The sequence below is a fragment of the Boleophthalmus pectinirostris genome, unplaced genomic scaffold (genome assembly GCF_026225935.1).
Source record: "Boleophthalmus pectinirostris isolate CB_2022bp ecotype Guang Dong unplaced genomic scaffold, ASM2622593v1 HiC_scaffold_18, whole genome shotgun sequence".
Classification (NCBI taxonomy): domain Eukaryota; kingdom Metazoa; phylum Chordata; class Actinopteri; order Gobiiformes; family Gobiidae; genus Boleophthalmus; species Boleophthalmus pectinirostris.
The window spans coordinates 14,899,737-14,926,718 of record NW_026571133.1 but is presented as its reverse complement, the minus strand read 5'-3'; the positions used below and the strand labels follow the sequence as shown (position 1 = coordinate 14,926,718).

General features: G+C 39.3%; 1 protein-coding gene across 1 annotated transcript; it reads right to left on the bottom strand.

The window, feature by feature from the left end:
- Positions 1–72: 72 nt before the first annotated feature.
- On the bottom strand, positions 73–26,982 carry gas2l3 (growth arrest-specific 2 like 3). Its single transcript, XM_055154208.1, is given in 10 exon segments — positions 73–2,782; positions 4,181–4,285; positions 6,240–6,381; positions 6,854–6,917; positions 8,151–8,289; positions 8,870–8,933; positions 8,935–8,986; positions 11,791–11,971; positions 24,067–24,122; positions 26,853–26,982. Coding segments are annotated over 9 exon segments (2,052 nt in total). The 5' UTR covers positions 24,091–24,122; positions 26,853–26,982; the 3' UTR covers positions 73–1,501.

Here is a 26,982-nt window from a genome sequence, read left to right as displayed (position 1 = left end):
AGGTCACATTGTTTAGCATTCATCTGATATTAAACCATTTCAATCCAGAGACAATAAAAGATTGAGTCAAAATCTGATTTAAAACACTTGTCCATTTATTAATAAACATCAAAAACTGGACAAAAAAGACAAGAAAAACGACATTCAACCGTGACGAACACCAGTTTCTATAAAGTGCCAAGAAAAAGCCTCATAATATTATTTATCTGCTGCTTCATATTTATGTATTCACTCACAGACACCAACACTACATAGAAAACTAGAGACTTTATCCACAAAAACATAGAAAAGTCCTAAAAGTAGATTATGCTGTAACATTATTGCAGCCACTAGAGGGCAGAGCGAGGTTGAGTTCAGTAGTTCCTTTCTCCATAGAGTGCCTATGCACAGTGTGCAATAAAGATCCTGAAAGCCATTTTAAATCCCCCTACACCAAAAAGTCCAATACATTCTCAAATTCTGACCCATTTCTGTCAAAGGCACAATGGCAAAATGGTTTCTCATGGCACTGTCTGGTACCACTGAGATGAACCTTTCCACCTAAAAATATTTATAATTAGCCTGGCCAGCAATTTTGTATTTTGTAATATTTATCCTGTACAACTTTGAATAAGAAATTGGATTTTGAGGATATAGACAGCATCAAGTAATAGAGAAGAAACTAGTTCTGTGTGCAAAAAGGCAATCAGAGAGACAAAAAGATCCTCAAAAAATAACTTGTAATGGAAATCATAATGAATCAAATGCATTTAAATGAACTTGCAATGTTTGTATAGTATTCTTCAAATTCATTAGAAGAAAATGTGTTTTTGATCATAAAAATTGCATTACATAGATCCAGGGGAGTCAACAGGTCTGTCAACAAATTTCTGTTGACAGACCTGCTTGAATCAAGGCCCAGTATCAACTGACCAAGGCGGATAAAGCTGAAGTAAAGGCACTGCATCAAGACAGCCCCTTGTAGATAAATAGTTACTTTTGGTTGAAATTAAACAAAGATTGCTATGAAGAGAGTTGCAAAGTAAATGGGTTTTACTGACCAGGCTAATTAATAAACACAGAGTATGTAGTGTGATCATTTACCATTGGAAGATACCTCTCCAGACTCCAAAACCTTTGGTTTCCATTACAGATATGTTAACTCATGGTGGTGTTATTTTAAAGGGCATAAATCATGTGTTGAAATACACAGTTATCACTGAGGTTAGTGTTTTTTAAATGGAATTAATGGCTGTAACAAAAGTTTAAAAATGTAAACAATGAGATTAGTGTTAACCATAAACTTGGATATGAGCTCTGTAAAGAAAACAAAAAACAAAACTAGATGATCGACCCTTTCCGATTAAAAAACTACAAGCAACAATTAAATAACATACAAAATTTCCAAAACAAACATTGATTATTATTACTCTAGATTAGATTTATGTTAATGACAGTGTTAAAATGAGAAGTGCTGCTGGGTTTGGAAGGAGCAGAGAGACCAGCCGGCTGGTTTAAATTTCTATTTTTTTTGTTTTCTTTTGGAGTTCATTTCAAAATATGGCTCCTCGGTTTTGGATTTGCCCTGGGTGGGTTTTTTGCTTCCGTTTGCTTCCGTCTTGATGGCTTTAGGAATGGTTGATTTTGGAATATTTTCCGGCTCGAACTTGGCCTTGTTATTGCTAGCGTTAGTGTTAGCTTGTGCTTTTGGCGCCAATTTTGACTCTGTAACGGTTTTCTGAGTAGATTTGGGACTTGTGTTGCCAGTGGCAGGGACCCGCCCTTGAACTGGCGTCGGTATGTGCGAATTAGCAACAGGTTTAGCTTGCGTAGCATTAGCCGTTAGCTTACTCTGCGTGGGCGTTTTAGCTTTAGCCTGGATATCGCTCGCTTTACTGGAGGTACTTAGGGCCGGGGATGCTGCTCTGGAGCTGGAACTGGGTGTAGGTGTTCGATTTTGGGCTGTGCGAACTCTTCTCGTCGCTTCTAAACGGAGACGAGAGGCTGGGGACCCGGGGCGGCGCTGGGCTAAACGAGAGCGTTGGTTAGCGCCCGTGGGTGGTTTAGCCGTAGCATTGTTAGCAGTGTTAGCATTAGCGCGGGCGGGGGCTGTGGCAGGGCGTGGCAGAGGGACACCTGTTGGAGAGGTAAGTGGACTTGAAGGTTTCGGGCATTTGGAGGACGGTTCGGGGCAAACTGGACTCCTCGGTTGTGCTCCGTTGCGAGGAGTTGCTCTAAGTTTGAGTCTAGATGACGGATTGGAAAGCACGGGGGACGGCGTCATGGCTCTGCGCTGGACTGTACCGCTCGGGCTGGGGGTCTGCTTTGGAGTACACGGCAAAGAAGACGACGCATTTTTGGTGATTGGAAGTGGGAGCTGAGTTGGCTTCTTGGGGGCCATATTTAGGACTTTTTTGGGTGCGGGAGCCATATTCTTTCTGGGCAACGTCGGTGTACATGCTGGGGAGTTGGCATAGGATCTGCACGTTTGCGGCGGTTTACAGGGTGCGGTAGAGGAAGACGATGACGACGCAGAGGAGGAAGAGGTGGAGGACATGAGGTCATTGACAGCCGCAAGGGGGTCCATTTCGGGCGGAGGAGGCGGCGGCGCGGGGGTCCCGGTGTGATGGTGGTTGTGGTTATGGTTGTGTCCTACACTGGGCGGGCCTTTCTGGAACGCCAGGATCTTCTGCTCCAGAGTGGTGAACTGTAGCACACGCTGGGGGTCGTACTTCATGAGGAACCCACGCAGAGTGTCCCAGCCGCCGCCCACACGCACCATCACGTGTTTACCGTGCAGCATCTGGAAGAGAAACATCAGGCTCACACCAGGGCACCACAGGAGAGTTTATATAATAATAATGTAATGCAATTGTGTTCACAGGCTCCATATGTAACCTCCATTGTTTCAAATTCAAATAGTTTTTAAATTGTGTAATAAGATAGTTGTAGCAGCAAATTTAGATCTTGTCTTGTGGTATATGATGTGATTATTATTTTTCTTTGACAGTTTTACCTTTAAAAAAAAAAAAAAAAGAACATACTATAATTTATTCTTATGCCAAAAAAATATGTATTATGCTGTATAACCCCACAGCCCTATTTAGGCAGAGGAACCTCGTCCCCCGTTAAGAGTCTATTTCAAAATACTTAAAAGATAGACTGGTTAACTCAATGTCCACTATAAAGGTCACAAATGAATGGGCTGGGTCTCAGGAGAATATGCTATGTTCCAATAGCAACAGTTAAAAAAAATTAGGAGGGACTAGTTTCAAATAAAACAGAAATAACTAATGCTTTGAACATCCAAAACAGCAAAAAGGTCGTCAGATTTAAAAGTGAACAATCTCATTATTTTAGCTGGTGCCACTATGGTACAAATATACATTACATTTACAACTTTTTATATTAACTTTTTAAACAAAGATGTTGTTAATAATCAAAGTTTTAACAATGCAAGGCAAACTTGAACTCAGGTCTAATACTTTTGTTTGTGAACCAAATGGACAAAAAGCAATGACGTCTTTGTGTGAAAACTTCCTAAAATAACTGTTAAATCTAAAAACGTGCGTCTGTCCTGAGGCTTGGCATGGACCACTTTATGATGTAACTAAAGCAGAGCGGTACCACACTAACGAGCTTCAGTGAAACCCGCTAATGAGATTATAGTGACTGGACTCCGCTGCCAGTGCCTATTCCATCACCAAACACACTCACATGTAATGATCTGGGCTTTAGGATTTAGTATAAATGAAGATGTCAGCTTAAAATGTGTAACATGAGGAAACATTAAGTGCAGAGAGGCCAGTTTATTCAGCTGTGCACTTTTAATGGTCTCAGCTTAGTCTCAGTCATCACACCTTTGTAAGTCCAAGCAACAACTACCCAAGGGTTTCGCAGTAATGAAAAATTAGGACAGTAGCCAGAGTAATTAACAATTCAAAAGCAAATATTATCTCTTTTGAATGGTGAAAAGTCCTTAAAATATCGCCTATAACTGGAGGCTAAAACCCATGAATATAAACATTTAATTTTATTAAATACATTATATCTACAAATCTAAAAAGTGCCAAATTGTGACAGCTTTCTCTCAGAACAATGGCAATAGTATTTTGTCATGTATTTAACTTGCTGTATTGTGTGTGAATGGTGCAGGCTGTAGATGGCTGTAGATAAATGAAGATAAATGAAGCACACTCACTCTGATGAAGATGGTCTTGTCTCCGAGCCTGTAGCGGCCCTCGGACAGGTACTCAATGGAAACTCTGTTGGCGCAGTTACAGGGAGGTTCATCCATACCAGCCTCCTGCAGAAAAACAAAAAACAAACATTAAAACAAGCACAGCAAGCGTGTGTGCCAGCTGTGGTCATGCTTCCACATGGGGGATCCGTTTTCCCTATTGATTACATGTGTTTTCATAAGAAATATCTAAATGGTAAATTCATAGATGTTGAAGCTGATCATTTATATTAATGACCAGGCCCTATAAATCGTCAGATCAACAAAAATCTGTCTTTTAAACAATATTCATTTTACCTGCCACCCATCTGTACATGATGTTATGTACAATGTCATGTCATGTGTGAAACGTAGCAATATGATAACAGTGTAATATCCAACATTTACGTTATAAGCCTGCATTTCCTTTATCTCCATGCAAGATTCCATAGTGCACCTAAACCAGTACTCTGGTGTTTTTCAGTGTCCACACAGTCACTGGCAGTCAAAGTAGTGCCCCATCTTTAAAATTATATCTTCTTATTGTCATCTTAATGCCCCTACTGCCCAAACTGTCAGTTCACATCGGCATCTTGTTAAAAACCATCCCTCAAACTCGTATACAAGTCACAGATGATAGACAGTCCCCAGTGTATCTTCAATCATGACATAAGCTGCTTATTCAAATGAGTAAACTCTATACAGGACTTGCTTTAACTAAAAACATTTTCCGCTTCAGTGTGTCTACAGTTATTTTTAGCTTGACCATCTCTCGACACCAAACCCCCAACTCATCTGTATTATTCACCAATGTGGGAATGTAGCTAAATTTAATCATTTAAGCTCTTACTCATACCGTCATGTGGGCATAAAGTATTAATTGGAGAGGTTTTAAAAGTGCATAGACATTGAGTTTAAATGCGATGAGATGCCTGCATAGCCCTAGGTGCACGTGTCAGTGTGAGTCTTATAGCAGACGTCACATGTTCCGCTGTGGTGTGTCATGGACCCCGGGGGCCCACAACTGAGCGCACGGTCGGCCATCTTGGGTCTGCTTCAACTGGGTCGCACATGCACCGTCGATGTGATGCTAACGTGACGCTAACGTGATCAGCTGTATGTATATTCGAGGTGCGGGCAAGTGGAAGGAAAATAAATAACCACACGTGAGTCTGTTTGTGTGTGCAGTGAAGTTTAAGGAGTACAACCCAACTTTCTATAAACAAACTGTTCTGTAGGGTGAGATAGTCAAATGAGTTGTGGATAAAGGCACTTTCATATTTAATTATACAATTTGATATTTGATGCTTGATCCATCTTTTTCAGTCACAATATCAGTACCTGAGTTTTGGGTATTTAATGAAGTATATTTTTTGTCATCAGCTCTGCAGCAGTACTGTATAAACTAAAGTAGAAACTAGGGATGCACAACACGGCTTTTTCAGTTCCGATACCGATTCCAATATTATAGCTTTAAGTCTCAGCAGATACCAGATATCAACAGATACTAGCGCAGAGACTGAAAACTACATTTATTTCCTTAAAACAAAAATAAAATAAGACAAAATTGATCCAAATCCAATCCAATTACATCAATTTATGTGTCCAACCAGGATACTCGACTATTTCAAAGTCGAGTATCAGATCAAGTATCAGATCAGTGCTTCTCTAGTATAAACATTATGAGACATTCAGTGTTGACGGTAAATTGTAAAAACAAACTAAAGGACACACTACCAATAACCATCTAATATCCAATAAAGTCTTTTTTTTCCTGGACCAGATCAGATACTTAATGCATCACAGCACTTATTTTTTATCATGGCATTTCTGATGTTGGAAACTTGCATGACTGATATAAAAACAAACATTTAGATGTGTAATTTATGTTAGCATATTTTGTCAAGCAGTGGAAGACGCACTGGTCACACTGACTCATAGGATTGTGTTTTACTGCCAAGAGGGTGCAGCACTGTAAAAAAATCCCTGCTTAAAACAAGACACAAGACACAAGACATATTAGTAGTGTACAGCGTCTGACCTCGGCCTGATACAGGCCTCCGTGTTGACAGCACACACTGAAGGTTTTCACAGCGGGAGGCGGCTCTTCGTCCAAAAGCAGCGTCTCCTCCAACTCAATCTCCTTCTCCAGCTTCACCAGCACCGGGGGCTCTACACCATATCTGACCAACACAACACAAAGCAATACATGGTTTAAGTGGAGATCAGTTTTATATTGTATTTCTCAGGCTTTTTAAAGATGACATATTATGGAAACCTGACTTTTAACTTCTAAATCATGTTATGTTCCTTCATCATAATCTTACTCCAAGTTATATTTTCAGTGATTCATACATGTTTGAGTAATGTTGTTGAACACCTTAACATTGAAATTTCACATTTTCATACGTACACCTTTTGGACAAACAAGTAAAAGATAGGAGTGAATCAGCTTCAACGAGGCTAAAAGGCTAAAAACAAAAGCTACTAGCTTGAAGGTTGAGATGCTTTCTGATACGAGGTGAAGGTGTATTAACTTTAAACACATGAAGAAGCTCTTGAAGTCTTTTTTTCCACACCCTAATGATCATTCCACACACTAAACTAAACAAATAATGTCATGTAAATAAATGCAGTGTTTCAGCCTGTACTCACTTGAGAAGAATCCGTCCAATTTCGAGCAGACAAAGGCAAACTTGGCGTGGCTCTTTGTGCAGTACTAGAAAAAAATATTTTATTGGGTTATGAAATGCTCATGAAACATAATGCATAATATTATTTAAATACAAGCCCGAAATAGATGTTACAAAGAGGAGATTTGACAGTGTTTTTAAATGTGACCTTAAGAGCAGCATGTAGAGGTGAATCATGCAGAAATAAAAACAGATATTTGGGACAAAGACCTGAAGAAGACCTTTATTCTATACTTTCAAAATAAAAGTCCTCTCTCAGTTTTTGGAAGCCTTTAATCATTAATGAAACGATCCTGATACTATGTACTCAGACCGATTACTCCCACAGACACATCCCATTAAACCCTTAAAGAAGTTAAGCTTATACTTGGATATCGGAAGATTAAAGGGCCACATTGAGACTTGGTCAAAATACTGTAGACAGACACTATATTACATTAACTGTACAGACATAGGCTTCAGGAAATGCTGAGTTTTTAAAAAAGGAAAAAGATTTGAAGGATCTCTAAGCAGCTTGTAGATTAAAAAAAAAATAGATGAGAAGCAGACAGTTTCAATTGTTTGATTAATTGTTTTATATTATTTTTGGTTTAAATAATTACTATTTAGTGTGTGGTTCTCAAAGCTCCATGCTCCTGAGAAATGTCCAATATTGTACATGCTTTATAAGTTTATCTGTTTCACTGTTGCTTTTCATTTGGTCCACTTTAGAAGCTTTACATCACATAACAGTTGCCTTAATTAGACGGTTGTCTCTAGTACTATTATGTATTAATTTACACTGCTCACACTGACCAGTTTATAGTTTGATAGTTTGCTTTTCAAAATCTGAAATCCAATAGAATCAGAACATTAGTCTAAAAACTTTTTGCTGTGTGAGTTTTTGGGATACAGACGAAGGTTTATTCTTAGCAGATATGGACAGGGCCTAGTCCTGCCCTGGCCAGAGACATCCTCACCAGCAGTATGTCCCTACCACCTCTCCCCAAGTCTCTACCCCCCAGAGCATTGTATTGTATTGTATTTATACAGAAATACAAGTTACATACATATCAAAGCAGAGTGACTTTTGTTTCAGAGGCTGGTGCTAAATTAACATACATTTGAGGACAGGTAAGACAACACAGAGTTTCCTGGGTTGTGTCTGCTGAGTCTTTACATATGCTAATGACTGGTCTGGGTAGAAATCACATTCATTTACACACAGACAGATTGAGAGAAATCTTTCCTCAATATAAATTTCCATCACAGTGTCTTACCCAGGCCCTCAGATTCAAACAGGTAGGTTTCTTCGACTCCGATCGTTCGACACCACGACAGGAAGTTGGCCGTGTTGTCCCGAGCAAAGAATGAACCAGGAGAGGCATTGTGTTTACAGGCCACTTTTCTGGGAAAGAGCTGGAAGAGGTTTTGAAAGAAAATGTATCATTATAACTGTAGGTTAGGTGTTTGGCATATTATAATATAAAAATTTATCATTGATGTAACAATGGAGAGTTTCACGTGTCAATGTAGCTCCTAACACACAATGAAGTGCAAGTGCAGATATACAAAAAAAACCCAAACATGATATGAATAAGAAATAATATCGTAGTATCGTAAAAAGACAAATTATTCAAATGAGCAGTGCCACACTCATCTAACAATGTACACAGAAGGAAGAACAAGATGATTTTCTCTACATTTTATGAGCCTAAATGTCATGTTTGCGTTTTGAATCTTAAAGCAGAAACTCAATTGTTTCATGACAAGACAATGCAAAATCACAATTATGATTTAGTAATGTTAGTATAGACCATGGGGGACTATGGTGAAATGGTGGTGGTGAATGATGTTTCAGTGTTTCCTGTGATTACAAATTAAACTTCCACTTTTTGTAAAATGAGACCATGACTTATTCTGAGTGTATCGTTTTGGGTGTGGAACGTGCCCTTCAGGAGACAGACCACAGTTATTTTGGACTCTGGTTTTGACTCACCTTGGCGAGTGCGGAGGGGCAGCTCTGGGCCACTTTGGTCTGCAGCACTCGGACCAGTTCACAGCTTCACTCCGTTATTCAGCTCCTCCATGAAAAACTCCGCTCTCACGTGTTCCCCTGAAGCAAACAATCAACAGAACGCAGTCAGACAAAAAAAACAAAACCTCAAACATGCTTTATTCTAATCTAGGACCGAGGAGCAAATGATTTTCTTGGAGCCAGATCACAATTTCATCATGTAATTTTAAGTTCGTTTAAGTATTTTTGTATTGTTTAGAAGAGATAACCAAAGTCATCTGCTTCTTCTGAGAGTCCACATCTCTTTGCGATTGGTTAAATCCACCTGTCACTCACTCAGAGCACTGCTGAGGCTGACCACTAGGAGGGTGACAGGTTAGATGCTTTTTAATCAACCTGTCTACAACCAATCCTGTTCCATTAAGCATGTTGTTTGAAGCAGCAGAGTTTGAACTTTTTGTTTTTTGTTTTGTTTTTTGTAATAAATTTGTGTAAAAAATGTATAAAGCTTTTGTGATTGATAAATATGCAGTGGTTTATATAGATTTAGTCCAGGTTCAGTCCAGTTCAGTTTATCACCAGTGTAGTACTTGTTCAGTAAATCTTGGTTCAGACCATAATTTAGCTCTGTGTTCATGCTCTAGATTAGTTTTAATGGACATCTCTGAACTAACTCAGTCATAGTCATATGTTGTAGTCATAGTCAACGTGTGAATATTTTCTGAGGTCATACTTAATGCGACAAAGGAAACAGTGTTGTGGTCTGAGTGTCTCGTCTCCTCCAGAGGAACTTAAACCTGTTTCTGTAAATTTTAAAATACCACTCATTCATCACTTCACAAAAGCTATATCCTGTCCCATGACCTTCTTATTGTGAAGTTACGGCTCAGAGTCAAAGACAAGAGAAGATTCATTCTCTTTCACAAAACCAATTCCATTAAGTGACAAAGATTGGTGAACAAAAGCATATTTCAGAGACAAAAGTTTGCCCAAGGCTCGAAACTCAATCCCCAATCCCCAACGCACACCACCTGTTTGTGTGGCATCCTGAGGAGAAGACCTACTGGCAATGAATACAGGTGCTCTACTCATATTTGTACTCACGGTTGCCAAGACCTGTCCTGCTGTTGCTCTGATAAACAGTTTAAATGGGGCAAAAACAATAGCTGCTTGCTTTGAAGTTGGCTAGCTTTGTAGTGGAGACAATTTAAGCATGGAAATGATCAGAACAAGTCAGGTGACATGTATAGACTTTAAAAAACACAAAGGAGAACTTCTCACTACCACTTAATGACATTACAAGGTAGAAATGTATTGAAATGTGTTTATTTTGAACCTTGATTACTTGTAGGTAATAAGTGTTTTTGACAAGGAAACCCTAAAATTAAAACATTGCTAAAAGTAAATGTCACATAAACTTACATCCAGGCCATTATTAAAACTCTGACCTATTTCTGCTATCATAAAAATAACTTCCTTTACTGATAATACTCTTTCAAGTCTCAAAAGAAAACTACTGCTACTACTTGGATTAGTGAAAGCCTAGTAGTAAAACTGTTAAAATGTGTTTGAAAATATATGTTGTGGGTCAGCGTGGTTGTGGCATCAATAACTCAAGCTGAAACCTGGTACCTGCCCACATTCTTCACGAGAAAAGCTTAATTTCAGCTCCCGCCTCAGAAAGCAGCAGTTTCAACGTTAGACAATAAACCCAGTTTTAGTTTTCTCACTGCTTCATTGTGCCCGGACGCACAATGGACTATAATGACTGAGGGAAGGTGGAAAGAGCAGCAACTCAATACAGACACATAGAGACCTGTGTCGATTGTTTGTGTGCTGGTATGTTCCGCGCCTCAGGGACCAAACTACTGTGTGGCAGATGAAGAGTTGATTATACGTACGCTCCGTATTGGGCTGTAGCAGGAGTAACATGTAAATAAAGCAAAAACTAGCTATAGAAGGTTGGTAAAGGTGTAACTTTTCTAGTAGAGGGTCTGCCACCAGTTTGTCTCCATGGACATACAATTTTCATGCCATAAAGTGTAATATTGTCCATGGAGACAAACAAGTGACACCGCAGGGCAAGTTACAAGTCAGATCTATGGAGAAGTGAAACACCCCTTCATGGTTTTTCAAGGAAATTTTGAGGTATTTTTGACAAAAATACTCATTAATGCCATACTGTGAGACATCCCAGGCAAGCCAACATCTCAAATGGAGACAACATCAGATAAGAGACAGACAGATTTTACTAAACTGGAACTTGGAAGATGTTGGTTGGAATTATAATGTTGCATAGCACTAGCCAGACTGGCGCCACCTAGTGCCTCTGCTCAATTTCATTTCTCTCCAGCGACTAAGTCAGGAATCGGAATACACTAGACGGTTTGTAAGAATCCCAGAAGTGCGAGTTTGTGCTCCAGCCAATCAGTGTAGAGCCATATGTTGGCAACGATTCCTGAGATGGAGGATTTAAAGCCAGAACAAAGAGAATGTCTGGTGATTTTTATCAAGGGGAAAAACATTATTGCCCTCCTTTCTACAGGATTTGGAAAAAGCTTAATATACTAGTTAGTCCCATTAGCGGCGCATTACATACGTCATGACCAAATAGCAGCGATTGGTTAAATAAATAAAAGTACCTGCCTACCATCGAGCAAATTAATTTTAATGCTGCGAGGTCAGACAGTTTCCATGAAGTGAAACAGTCTGAAGAATCAGACTAGTATAGCGCTACCAAACAGCTGTTAAAACACGCAGTAGCAATTATAATAGTGATAGTACTCATGAAGATACTAATACTTCATGTACTGGAATGACACGTTCAGTTATTCTTCCCTTCACATGTTTATAACCCACTCCTCCTACTGCTGAAATGGTATTCTCCTTTAACTCCTCCTTACCCAGCATGCCTGTGAGCCAGATGGCCAGATCCTCCTGCATGGGGACCAGCGTGGCCTCATGTCGGACCGTGAGCCACTGGTCGTACTGGAACACATCTGCCAGACCAGGCCCGTGCCTCTGGGACAGGGGGCTGCGCGGGCTCTTCGGGCTCAGCAGAGGGGCCACGAACTTCTCACAAACCTGCGACAGAGAGGGAAACCGGTTAGCCTAACAGCAACATAATGACAAGTGTATTTTAGAAATACTGGTAGGAAATTATATTTTAATTTTAAAGCCTGTTATTGGTTATTTATGTAAATTTTTGTTCCCAGCATTTGACAGGCATGTTAATTGTGGATGAGCTTTCAAACTTAAATAAATCCACTGTAATTTGCTAAAAAGAAATTTCCATAAGGCACACACAAAGCTAAAGCACTAGGAATAACATAACTACTTTGCAATAAATACAAATAATTACTACACAATGCTTGCAATCCTTGAAGGAACATTTAAATTACCAGCAAAAAACTATGCCCTATTCATGTGTCATACCTCATGCTAATTTTGACTTCATTGCTATACACTTTTGCATGAGTAAAAATCACAAACCAGTATAGCAAAAAAAAAGAAAAAAAAGAAACAACATCAAAATTAAATATTTAAATAGCGTACACTTTGACAAAACATTCAAATTCCACCATTAAGTCCAAGTCTGCGAGAAGCTGAGAACCATAACAAAAAAAATACACACTCAAAAGTTAGCATGAAACCCAGATGGTCATGGGAAATGAAGCTCTGTGCTGAATGGTTACTTTTTACATTACATAATATAACCTGTGCTGCTGATCTGTGCAGGAATGCGTTAAATACTTCCATATATTTTGTGTACAATACTGTTCGTCAAATCCTACATAGCATCACATTATCATAGCCTAGTTAGCTGTGCACAGTGGCAGAGATATGAAACACATTATTTTAGAGAGAGCCAGTCATGCAGAGATTCATATGATGTCATTGCACACTTTGGTTTGATGTTCGCTTCACTGGAGAAAGCTCTGTGAGTGCCCCAGCTCAAAGCATTTTTCTACAACATGGCCTAAATTCTATGGCAGACCCATTTCCAATGCTGTTTCAAGTCTTAGTTTCTTGTTTTATTTTGCAAAATATCATGAAAGTGGAGTTGGCGAACGGATACCTGCAGATCAACCCAGCGAGTAGTGGATTTTAATTATTTTTTTTTCCATTTGTACCAAAATGACTAGGCCTGGCTGTCGAATCTTACTCCTATCAGTAATTAAGAAAATAAAAATGGATGTGCAGTGGACCTATGCTGGTGGCGGTAAAAACGAGGGTTGATCGGCAATATGGCGTCTTGAAGATAAACGACTGAAGATTATTACTCAAGCATGCCCGAATCATACCACATACAGCTTTGAGAGGGTAAATGAGAAGGGGAACAACTATAACATGGTTAAAAGCTCTGAAAAGATTTTGGATAATAGCTTGCTTAAACTGCAAATAAAATTTAAAATAAGCTAAAAATACTAGACAATAGGGATACTTACGACACTTAAAATTAAATAGCTGGAGGAAACTTTTACAAGAGCCAACTTGAACTTCACCAATTCCTCAAGAACTCCTACTTGTCCAACACTCATCTCAGTGTTGCAGTAATAACATTAGGTTGCTAGTAGCGACCATACAGTTGTAGTAAAGCCCCTTATGTTAGCACTAAGCTCCTCAATGCTGCTCTAAACTAAAATGTAGGCCACAACTACTATGCAACAGTTTGTTCTCTATGTGCCTGGACAAGCAGATCAACCTCAGGCCCCTATTGCAGCTGTTATTTCACTGCCACAGCTTCTATTTGCTTCTAGTACAGTTAAGAAGAACGGGCAATATATTGGTTCCAATATTGGCATTGATGATATCTGAGGATTTTCACTTTATCATAGTATTATTTATTTGACATTGAAAATTTAGGGCTGATATCCAACATTGATATTTATTCCAAGCTGTTCCAGTCTCTGTGTTCCCATGTTTTTCCCAGTCTGTCCTACATATTAACTGTATATACATGGACATGGCTAGCCTGCTGGCCGCCCCATTTCAAAAAAGAAGTGAGCACTGGGCACACTTCCAGCTCAATCTACTCTGGCTCCTATTCACTTTGTATTGGAAAACATTGCCCCTCTCTCTGTAACTGCTGCTGTGAGTTTCATCATTTGGGTCTTTAAATGTCTATACTAACCCACTCTTCATGATCCTGATGTTTTTATTTCGCTATTATGTCCTTATTCCTAATATGGAACTCTGCTCCACATTGGGCCTATAACCGCTAGCCTTGTGAGCTTTATTTGACTGGAACTGAATGCTATGGGTAATGACACACTCCTTTACTTTATACAGTCCAAGATCTCACAATGTTTCAGACTTGTAGAACTTACGATTCTTCACTTTTTCTACTTTTTGTAAACAAATCCATGACTTCATACCATGCATCCCAAAACTATTCCCCCACCTCAACTGTTTACAGACAGTTGATGCTGCCTTGTGGTGAATCCATAACAGATGTGGAGTGATACGGCTCCAGACATTACATAAGTCTGCTCTGTGCTCGCCTCTCGCTGCCTTCTGCTGATTGCCAACATCTGTTTGAGCTACGGTCTATAATCTTCATGTCCGTCCACTGTCACTGAGCAAAAAGACCTCATTCAATCGATTAATGAAGGCGTTATTGTGCCAGAACAAGCCAGCCCAGTGTAGTAAATCAGAGAGGGTCAGACCGAGTGGCTAGTGGTGTCATGTACTTCTACGAATATTCGAAGCTGTCAATAACACAATGATTTTATTCAACTGAGGTCAGGAAGTACAGAAGAGCGCAAAGGAGAAGGGAAAGTATTGGACAGAGAGTTGAGGAATGTATTATGCAATATCTCAAAAACAGGGACATTTTGCACACAAGACATGCAATATTAAAACACAAAACTTTTGAGCCTCTTCTTTGGTTATGCCACAATACAATATGGGGTTTGGCTTTGACAATAAGTTTCGACAGGAATTTGATCGTAGTTTTGGCGTCTTGCTCTAGAGCTTGGAGTGTATAATGTTAAACCAATGGTGATGCTAAATACAGTTAATAATAGCAATTTTCTGACAATTAATAACCAGCTTTTTATGCATCTCTTTCAGTTTCTCAATAGACAAAAATTATTTCAATGAATAGCAGCTTAGCTTGATACTAGGGGTGGCACGGTTCACAAAATTCACGGTTCGGTTCGTACTGTCAACGTTAAACAGACAAGGAGACTGAGGGAGTTAGAGCAGGAGGTCCAGCAGAAAGAAGCTCTCAAGAAGAATTTTGAGGAGCTCCAGAAACAGCTGAGTGAAGCTAGAGAAGAAAAGGAAACAATGATAGAATTTGGGAAAAATCTCCTCAGACAGAAAGACAAGGAGACAGAGCTAATGTTAGAGCAGGGTAGACAGACGGAGCCTCTACAAGGAGAACGAGAATGTAAAGAGGTTCTCCCAAGAGCAGCAGAGTCTCGCCCTCATAAACCAAGAGAAGGTAAAGCAGCTCGAAGAACAACTGAAAATGCAGAACGCAAACAGCCACTACTACGACTCTGGTGTCTTTGAGGAGCTAAAGTATGCCCACAACACCATAGAGAACTTGAAGGTGGCCAGTATGAAGAACACACAGAAACTAGAAGAGTGTAAACAAGAGAACAGGGAGCTGAAGACTACTCTTAAGGAGATCCAAAGAGCCCACCAAGAACAACTCCACGTCAGCCTTAAACAGACATGGAGACTGAGGGAGTTAGAGCAGGTGGTCCAGCAGAAAGAAGCCCTCAAGGAGAATTTTGAGGAGCTCCAAAAACAGCTGAGTGAAGCTAGAGAGGAAAAGGAAACAATGATAGAGAAACTAGAACAGTGTAAACAAGAGAATAGGGCACTGAAGACTACTCTGTAAGAGGCCACTGAGAAGGGGGAGACCAAAGAGAAGCTTCTGGTCAGCACCCAACATGAGCTCCAGGAGTCATACAAGGAGAAGCTAGCTCTGCAGAGGAAGGTCACTGCCTTGGAGTCTGCCCTCGTTGAGCAGACACGGTCAGCTGAAGAGGCCCTAAATGCACAAGTTCTCCATCTTAAGTCTACCCTTGCAGCAGAGAGACACTCTGCTAAAGAGGCCCTCAACAAGCAGCATCTTGCCGTGGAGTCTACATTTGCAGTAGAGATGTGGACAGCTGAGGAGACCTGGAACAAACAGGTCCTCACTCTAGAGTCTGCTCTCGCTGAGCAGGAGCGGACAGCTGAAGAGGCCCTCAACAAGGCACAGGAGGAGAGCCTGAACACTGAGCGCAACAAAGTTCAAAAATTACAAAATGACTTGGACTCACAGAAAATGAGTTTTATAGGTGTGGTAGAAAAATGTCACTTCATCCGCAAGGCCACAGTGGAGGAGAACTTACTCCACCAGAAAACTATCAAGGAGCTGAACACGGCTTTGAAACACAGTGAGGACAAGAAAACCTCTGCCCTCCACAGATGTGAAGAGCTGCAGCTGTCCCTGAACAGGTTAGATGATCAGCTGCAGCAGATCAAAGTAATAGCGGAGGAGCTCCAAGCTGAAGTGGACATGAAAAACAAGAAGAAGAGGAGGAGGTGGTTTAAGTGGTGGCAGTAAGTCACCTTGACTTGTAAGTATCTTGACTTGTTTCCAGATACTGTAAGTGGCCTAAATGAGTTAAGGCACGACTCACAGGTCCTGAATTGTAAATAAAGAAGCAAATAAGCTATTTCAAATGACTCTGAATGTTTTTTTTTTTAATACAGATTGTTTAGAATCCAGAGCAACATATGCAAATAAGCTCTACTGATATTTTTGGGACACTTTTTATTATTTTCCCTCAACTATTCTAATTTTATTTATTTATTTATTTATTTTACACAGTATGTCAATAAGAGAGCTGTGTAGTCACATTTTGCTCTTTTTGCTTTTCACTCACACTGTATTTGACTACTTCATACTTTTCATCTATCTAGCTTTTCATATAGCTAACTATAACTCTTCAGTTAGTCTGGCCCAGGGCAACTGTGGCTACAGACGTCTTCCACCACCTAAGTGTTTGTCTGTCATAAGATGAATGCATTATAGTGGAATTTGGAATGAACACTGTAATAACACGGAAGCTCTAAGCAATTGAACATGTGCATTTATTCAATTATCATATGAATGTTTTGCAGTTTAAAATCAAGCAATTGTCTCATTGTCTTGTGAATGTGGATTTGCTGAAACACTTGGGGTCGGATCTGATCCATTCTAAAGCCTGTGAATGCTTCTTCCAACAGTGAGCTAACTAACAACTCGACTTCCAACTGTGTTTTCAGGAATTCACTGGAAACAAGTGAACATGTCATAAAAACAGACACGACAGAGTAGAATAGAGCAGCAACAAACTTTAACTTTACAGCTTTTAATTAGTTTTTTAGTTCATGCCTGACGTGATCAATATTCCCTGGGGGTGTGATGCAGACTGTAAACTCTGCTCTTTCTGAAGCTCTCTTCCTCAAGTTGCACTTTCATACATGGTTTTCAATTTCAAATTAAAGTAGAGATTAAATACATTGACATTACTGTTAAGAATTACAGTTCTTACCTCTATTTGTATGTCTCTATGTACCCATACCAACTGTAATTTTATTCTGTATGATCGTAAACAATACATTTTTGTGCCTTCTTCATTACCATTTTTAGTTTGTGCAACCATAAATGAAAACAAAAAATCCTTAAATTTTTTATTCTCATTACTGTTTATTTCATACTATCATAAACGATACATTTTTGTGCCGGGAACCGTGGAGACCGTGCGGTGCGCACACGTCCCAAACCGTGACAAGCAAACCAAAAGGTTAGTTTTTGGGGTTTTTTCATGAACCATGCCACCCCTACTTGATACAGACTACTTCCTTCTTCAGTGATCTACCACATGCAGGCCTTGCACCCTTCTGGGTACGGTTGAACCATATGAGAAAAATATCTAATTGCAAAACAAGCACTGTGGTAAGCTTTCTTTTTTCAGTAATTAAGATTCTGTTTAAAGTTCACATTTTAAAACAGAAGAACATCCATAATAATTGAAAAAGACTAAAATATGAACTGACAATGAATCACGTTGTATTTCAGAATGTGTTTGTAGAGATCTAAAATACAGAGTTAGCTGTTTTTATGTAGGATAAAAACATATTTTGTTGTTTGTGGAGAAAATTGTGGTACTTCAAATTTTGATTTAGATTTAAACACAATTAATCTTGCAGCACTATTTCTGCTGTTTTATGTTTGTGTTTATGCATGGGTTTCAGAATGATGAGGAATCCGGACCGTTAACAATTTAACAAAAATATTATAGCTTTTTAAAGAGAAAAAAAATCCTCAAAAAGTTGCATACAAAGGAAGATGAAACCCACAAATACACATATTTCATAGTAAATTGCGTCTGAATGTTTTATACTGTGCATGATCTGAAAACTTTTCCTTTCAACTTTAAATATTTTTTGTCCACTAATCAAAGGGCTCGGGGCTACAGAGAGTACACAGTGAGTCACCAGGCCTCTGCCCCCCAGATGTGCAGGGTTTAATCAGCCCGCACAAACGCACTGATGTGGATGTCACACTTTGTCTTCAATCGCAGTGAAGCAGCAGTTTTTGGTGTTGGGCACATTCCTGGGGCTAAAAGGGCAGTTTGGTCTCGATTCTCTCACCCCCGCCTCCATGACCTCTGAACTCTGAGGGGGGGAGGGGCTTCTGAACAACACACTGCAGGAGGGGCCATCAACACCTCATTTCAATAACACTGTATTGTGCAAGAGGCAGGTCTTTGGTGATGGAACAGGTTCAACAGAGGTTCAAAAAGACAATATTAGTTCATAACTTGGGTAGGTTAGGCAAGACATAGGGTTGTCAAAAGTATTGAAAATCAAATACTAATCGGTACTAAAACAAGTATCAAGACTCATTTGAGCAGGTATTGAAACAAAAAAAAGTCACATTCACAGGACAAAAATGACCGTTTCATGAACAGCTTTAGGATGATCTTGAGCTGTATTCGTGTAAGTATAAGGCCACTTAGACTAATATACGCATGTACAACATTATGGAACCTACCTGGATGATGGAGGGATTACAGATATAAGACCACATGGTAATATAAAATAAAGTACAAAGTTTTAATGTTGAAAATCACATTCAGTTATCTAAAAAGTGTTTTTAATTATCACTGTGGTATCAGAGTCTTGTCAAGTCTATTCCTCAGTATCAAAATCAAGTCAATTTTTACAATTTCAGATTATGATATTATGCATTTTAAACCCCAGTTATAATCAGATTAGATCAATAGTTTAAACACCTGCAAGTAGAATGTAGTTATATAAGCACATGGCCTTTGGGAATGGGCAGGTTCCTCAATGCGCAGCTAATTAGAAAATAAACCGTTGCGGAGTTGGTGTTATATAAAGCATGTTTTTCTGATTACTGGAGAGGGATAATCCGGTGAGTAATGCATCACCTGACGGACTGGACACAGGTGCAAAGCTCATTTATGCTGTAATCTAAAGCCGGTAAACAATGTGTACATACAAAAAGATTAAACAGTTTTTCCTGTATGAGATATCCGCATTAAAGCAGGAATGTGGACGCAATAATGTTTATGGTGATACAGTTCAAAGTACGAGGGGAATGAAAGGTGTATTAAGTCATTTAACATTTTGTACAAAAATAATCTCCAACTACAGTTTGTTTTGGTATGAATACAATTAAATGAGTGGTTTGAGAGTTATGAGTGGAACAGACAAACCAACAGGAGGAGACACAGACAGACGTTCCTCGCATTAATAGACAGATGTTAAAACTGTACCAGGCATCACAAGTTTCTATAAAAATAAAATGATGACTGATTATGTTGTGTAGGATTGTCAGAATAGGTGACTTTTAAGTGTTGATTTGAGTGGAAGGGAGTCTGTGGTCTTGACTAAGAGGGAGAGCGGGAAAAAAAAAAGAAAAAGGATCAGTTGTACTTTCACACTTGTTTTTGGACACTGTAGGCTGACCTGAGCAGAATTGTGGCATCCTTATATCTTGCGCCATCATAAAATTGGCATATTTACTACAGGCATAAAATAATGAGTCATAAATAAAGCAACAGCAGCCGTGGATCGTGGGAGCGTCTACAAACAACACAGTCACAAGAGAGCATTACGCGCAACGAAAACAACGCCTCACTATTTCTGTAGACCTGGATGTATCAAGCTTTATTTGTGATTACAACAACTGTTTGCCTTTGAAAACTTGTATTATGTCTGTGAAATCCGTCTGAGGGGCTAGTAATAAATAAACCTTCTGACGTTCCCCAGGCCTGATCTCTTTTAGTCCACATATATTGAACTATTATTTGCTTAATGCTTGATAATTAGATGGAAAACTATTACTTCAAGCTCTTACATTACACAAAACTGAGTGTTGTGAGCTTTAAGCCATGTTATAATGTTGTTTCCTCATCAAAAACAGCCCTGTACCGGAGTAGTGCTTTGTTTCATCCCTACATGTTTGAGTAACCCTTTATTATTAGTCTGTCTGCATCCCCAAAGATCAAAATGCTCTGTTCCACCTTGTGATGCCAAGAAGCAGTAGTTTTCAAGTTAACAGGTACCTTTTACTGTTTGTTTAGTAGAGGTTGGCAATTCCAGTGCAGGAAATGTGGTGGTGGTGTATGGAGATTAAAAACACAGTGGAGCACTTCCTGTGTTACCACATGACATTGCGAGGTGGAATCACAAGGCCTGAGAGGAGAACTCTGCCTGAATATGCAAGGCTTGTGTGTTAAACATATTTGAATGAAACAAAACACAACTCCAGGTATGTTTGTGATGAGGAACCCCTACAATATAACATCAGTGAATAACATAATATGGGTCCATTAAAAGATCTGTGCAAAAAAATAATATTTCTGCTATTGCTTCTGCTAATCCATCTGGTCTTGAACATCAGTCCTTCTCTAGCCTCCAGCTACTCCATTTTTCCTTAAAACAAGACACGGAATCTGCAGATAATCAAATATGTATGGTTATTTTTATGCTACTGTTCATAATCTTCGTCCCATATGCTCCTCACATCAGATACACGAGAGCGTGGGCTTTCAGGGTGAGTGAACAGTGCGGTGCTCAGTGTTCATTGAATGTGACTGTGTTCTACATGGGCACTGGGGCTGGAGAGGAGAGATGAGAGAACTATACAGGAGAGAGGTGCCATGTTGGCAGTATGTAGATTAACAGGATGCAGATCAATACTCACTCGGGGTAACATTAATGTCATGAACAAGACGCAATTGTAAGACATAAATTGATTCACACAGATATATGTGGTGTGTAATGCTGTTGCGCGTCAGCAGAGGAAATGCATTAAGACTTGCATGTATTTTGAAACTGTGGATATGTATACTGTACTTGAGATACCTAGGCTTCCCTCTCCCCAGACACTTTTACAGCTTTAGAAACTGCACAGCTTCCCTGGCAAGAAGAGAATCGTCCCCTCAGCAGATTGAAAGCTGCAAATCAGATACATTTGCTATTGATGCAATCCCTCATTTGTCCAAGAACACCTACTTCATACAAATGCATTATATGATTCAGCCCAAGTAGGAGGCCAATATTACATTTGCTCATAAGGTGATTCCCACTCTCGTTGTGGAGTTTGGGCAACCTGTCAAGGGCTATACATCTAGGTCTGTCATGATAACAAAGATTTAAACCTGATATACTGTGATAAATGATAATATTGAAACTACTTTATGCCACTGACACAAAGCAAGATAACCTCAGTAAACCTATTTTTAAAGACACATCATATCATATCATTAAAAAGCCTGAGCTGCCACAAATAAAAGGCCGAATTAACCAGTAGTTAGTCATACAAGTTATTTATCCAACCTTCTACAGCTCAGATCTTATCACTTTGCATAAAAATGTCTAAAATCTTCCCACTACTGCAATAAAAAAAAAAAAAAAAAAAAAAAAAAAAAAAAGGTAATTATGATAAATATTGGGCCACAAAATATATTGTTCCAGCTTTTCAATTATCGTGACAGGCCTATATGCATCACCCAGACACAAGGTTCAGAGTCATTGAAGGATGGGTCAGATGCAAAGGATACGTTCTCAATGGTGATAATACAGTCTTATACATCCTGCACCCTTTAATATAGACCTCTTTAATATAGACCTCTCAGCAGCCATATGGTAGCTTGGCGCTGGGACTGTTATTCATTCCTACATTGTTGTATTACACTAAAACATTTCTTTGGGAGTGGCGTTGGTGTAATCCCCTCCACACTGAACGCTCTACTTAACGCCACAGTCTCCAAACAGGTTCTTGTGGTCCACATCCTGACCACAACTCAACAACAACTGCAGTGTCTCCGGGACTTCCTTTCAACACGTGGGTTTTTAGAGAGCCCTGTTCCCACTTGTTCAACACAGAGCGCATATTTCACATTTCCATGCTGCAGCAAGTGGCTTCCCAAATCAGACAGAAAAGCCCCCTCCCACTCCAGTCGGTTTTGTAATACCCAGAGGTGCAAAGTGAAGAAGAGGCAGCCATCCATATAAAAAGCCAATAAAAACACATGGGAACTCGCATGCAACTTATAAGTTATTTGAGGTGGCTAGATGTGTGAAATTACTGGTACAATAGTAAGATGTAAAAAATCCAAATATGTATTTAATTATCAAATGAAAATGATAAAACTAAGTGCTAAGTGAGTAACAGTTTTAACACAAGATTTTTTCTTTGGTTGATATAAAATACAATATATTACATTAGGACATTAAAAAGACGAGCTGCAATTTGAGTTTCCACTACCTTATTCTGGGGTAATTTTCACAAAATATTGTTCTAACAAAATGAATTTCAATCTAAAATTCTAAATAGGCTACATAATGTGAAGACTGAATGGTCACTAGTCAGAAGTTTAAAAATGTATTCATGTGTTGTTATATCAAAATAAAATGACTCAAAGACATAACAATATGTCACTAGAAAAACAAAAGTGCAAATTACCCTAATCATGGACAAAGTGTACTTTTTTGCTTGCCAGCTTTGGTAACATGAAACTTCTGTTGTTTGAGGGACTCTGGATGATGTTGCTGGGAGGGGCTTCTCTGGAAAATATTGCACATTCTTCTTCTCTCCAAAAAAGTGCAGAGAAAGTCCTGAGGGTCCGACCGGAGGAACGTCAGACACGCTAAACTACAACACGACACAGGTGGAGAAATGCAGTTGTTCCGTACCATGCATACTTATGTCTACAGCTTTATAAATATATGAATATAATATGATCACTATGGCATCCACTGACAAGGCCAAGACAGTGAGCCAACAAGAGGTCCATCGCTATATAACAGGACCACTCCCACATCTCTGTAATGCATAGTGACCAAATGTTAAGCGGGCCTAAATACTCATTTGAAATCCAAACTGGAGTGAGCAGTGTTAGAATAAACCTTAATTTAATCCAAAACATGAGACACAGAGGGTGTGGAGACTAGATTGGGAACAGGCATCTTCCATAAATTGGCCAGTAGTGATGAGTCAAGTGGCCATCTTGAAAGAATGGTAGAACTCAATGGACTCAATAATGTATTTGTAAGCATTGAGCAAGTGGTATGTTGAAAGGTGACAACAAAACAAGCCAAAATTACCTCATATTACTTGCTTGTTTAGAGCTATTTTAGTGATCATAACATTATGATCAAATCAATAGAGCAGCCCTCTGTTGATACTGGTCAAATTAAATTATAAGTTCTGTCCAATACAGGAGGCACAAAACAGGAAATTATCCTCCTCAACAGAAAATACCTTCCATGTTTTCATCAAAGCTGCACTACATACAACTTAACTACTGGAGGTGCTCGCCTCTCCAAACCAAGACTTTTAACTTGGCCCAGTGGCATCCCCTGCTTGTCTCCCCAGAGACAGATAAGCTTAATGCCATACTGTGAAACATTCCAGTCATAACATCTCCGTGGATACGAGTGAATGGCGTACCCTCCAAAAGTTGCACGGTGCCTTTTTGAGTTGAGAGCAAGATACCTGTAACAGTTACAATACCAAAGCCTATTTTACATTTTGGCCCTATTGTGGAATAGTAGTGAAGTTCACTTCTAAAACCAGTTTACTATTTTCAGGTCATTAACACAGAATGTGAAAAAAGGTTAACAATTGTTTTATTATGGGGAAGTCTTACCTGGATGCCAGCCTGGACGGCCATCACTGCAGTCTCTGGAGCCTCACTTCTTCATTCTGAAACAACAAAATAAAAGGAGAAATTCAGTGACCAATTTTATTTTTTAAGAAGCTTACTCCAGTCTGGTCCTGTTTGATAATTTTAGACCACTATGTAAAGTCTGTTAAACAATTAGGATTATTACACCTGATCTTCTAGAAATAGAAGGACAATTGGGTAATGCAGTTGGGCACATCACGGAAAATTGAAGTTAAGTCCTATTATTCAAAATGCCTTCATGAAGTACAGAGAAGATTTTACACCAGACCCCATACCTGGAACAATACACTATATTCCTTATCCAAGCTCGGAAAATTAAGAGGTACTCTCTTGGCCAAGCAAATAAAGTATAATGATGAGGGTTATTATGTTTACAGATAAATCATGTAACACATCAAATGAAAAGCTCAAACCTAATAAACTAAACTAATTTCCTAATCTTATTCTGACCTGTCCGACCCACCCCCCTCTCCATCCTGTCTCAGAGCTGGTGCGTTCACACATTAGTATAATTGGCTGCTGCGTTATTGTGTGAACAGGACTCCATAAATCACTGCTCCTCACACACCCGACAGAGGCTTTTTTAACCCTGAAAACAGCCTGAAACGACCTGGGTCTAACTAGGTCCACGCGGTTTCCATTCACTTCCATTCAGGCCTTTAAACTAATGCCAAATGTGTGCAGCTCACAAAAGCAATTAGCTTGCCTAAAAAAGTCTGCATCTTTAGAGAGACTTTCTTGTCCCTATCAAGTGCAGTAACCTCATGAGATAAAATGTTTGAATTAAGTACATAAGTTGCATACTCTCTCAGGGAAAGAGACACAAATTGTCTCAGTTCTAAAAGACCCATCCAATAGTTATATCAGCTTTGACTCAGGAGGAACAAATGTGACTATATTTTTGTGTTAAATATTACTGATTAAAATTCTGTCTTGTCATGTGCATGAAATTAATACTGGAAGCCATGTTTTACAAGATTTTCAGCAGATGTTTTACACAAGGAAAACAAAAAGTCCAAAATTGTGATGAATCATAGGGCAAATAATAAAAATGTGTGTTTGGTGCTAGGGCTTGGCAAAAAAAAAACAAAAAAAAAAAAAAACACACAGTCCATAGGCCACCGAATACAGTATGATTTACACACTTAAAGCTTGCCCTGGTTAAGATACAGTATGAGAATGGATTACTCTGTCGGATTAACAAATCTCAGTGCATCTTTACTACAACAATATCCTGTTACAGAGAGGCTACATTGGACACTATGGAAGTGCAAAGGGGCCCAGGGGCCAGAGCTGCTGGATGTTTGTGTGATGTGTGGATGGGACCCTCAGAGGAGGAAGTGAGGGCCAACACTGTGGCCTTTCCCATGCAGGATGTGGAGGATTACTGTCCCAAATGGAAGGAGTATTTGACAGAGCCCAGTCAACGTGGGGGGAGATCCCAATAACGGAGATGATAATTTACCAAACACAGCTGAGGCAATAGTCCCTCCCTGCTGCCACCGGCTCCTGCCCCCTCACTCACAACAGGGAGACAATCACCTCTGTGCACCTGATGTCCTGGGACAGCAAGAACAAAAACCAATACATCTTAATCCAAAAGGCTCATTACAGATGCAGGCTGTAACGAACCTTTTGTTTTCATGTCCTGCACATTTTCACATTATATTACACAAAATGGATTCTTGTGAGCTTTACATGGAGGTGAGCTTTGTTTCTCCAGATGCTCTGTTCCACCTTGTGATGTCATGAAGCAGCAGAGGTTAACGGCTACATTTTACCTTTTTTATTTGCAGTAAATACTATTATTGTACTGTACAGTAACAGCCAAAGCTGAAGTAAAATTGATAATGTAACAATGTGAGATTCATATTCAACAGCCAGCCAATTAATGTAATATGTGTTTGTTATGCTCCTTCAATTTCAATTTACATGTTTAACTGTTGTGAAGGTGGATGATGTAAAATTCTTATCTTGATGTGCAATTAAAATATGCAATCCCATAACAACTTGTACTAAGACATCACAGCTTCAACTTCACACAAAATTATCATCCTTCGTCAACCCATTAATGATTCTTAACTCTGAGATTTTCTGTAGAGAGTTTCCTCAAAATCCAACCGTCAGTTAACAGCCAAATATCTCGTAAGCAATAACTAAACAAAACTTCCCTGACAGAAGGACAGAATACATTTTACACTCGAGTTAGGAGCAGTTCACCAGTTTAAATACAGCATGTTCCCTTTGCTGGGTTCAGGACAGTGGAAACACCCTTATAGATTTTCAGTCTGTAACACTAGACTGATCACAATCAATATCTGTGGCTCTGATGTAAGAAACCGTGTCCTTGGACTGATTTGACTCACAAGATGTACAGTTTGGGTTTTTAAGCGCACAGTTTTTTGCCATCACAATAAGTGTTAGAGATACTTAATGTATAAAAAAAAAATCAGTTTACAAACAATATTTCAACATTTACAACTCACTTGCATCAGCAGCACCTGATATAGCTACAAAAGTAAGAATGGCATTTAAAACAGCTGACTTCTTCACAAGCATCTCTATACATTCACAATAACATGAAATTAAATGCAGGTTAAGTTCAAAATCATAATAAGATATGCCTTTTTTAGTGACCTATCCCCTGTTACCCCATGAGAGAAGATGCAAGTCAGCAGCAGGAAGGCTATACACTACAACCTTCTCAATCCACCAACACTTTTTAGATGACAACTCAATCTGCTTACCTAAAGTGTGAATCCAGTTGTATAGCTCCTTTTAGCTGCATCACACGACTATATTTGACCTCTGCTGACAAATCTCTCCAATTTTTCAAGTGTACTTTGGCGGGACAGTATAGCACGAGTGTGAACTGCC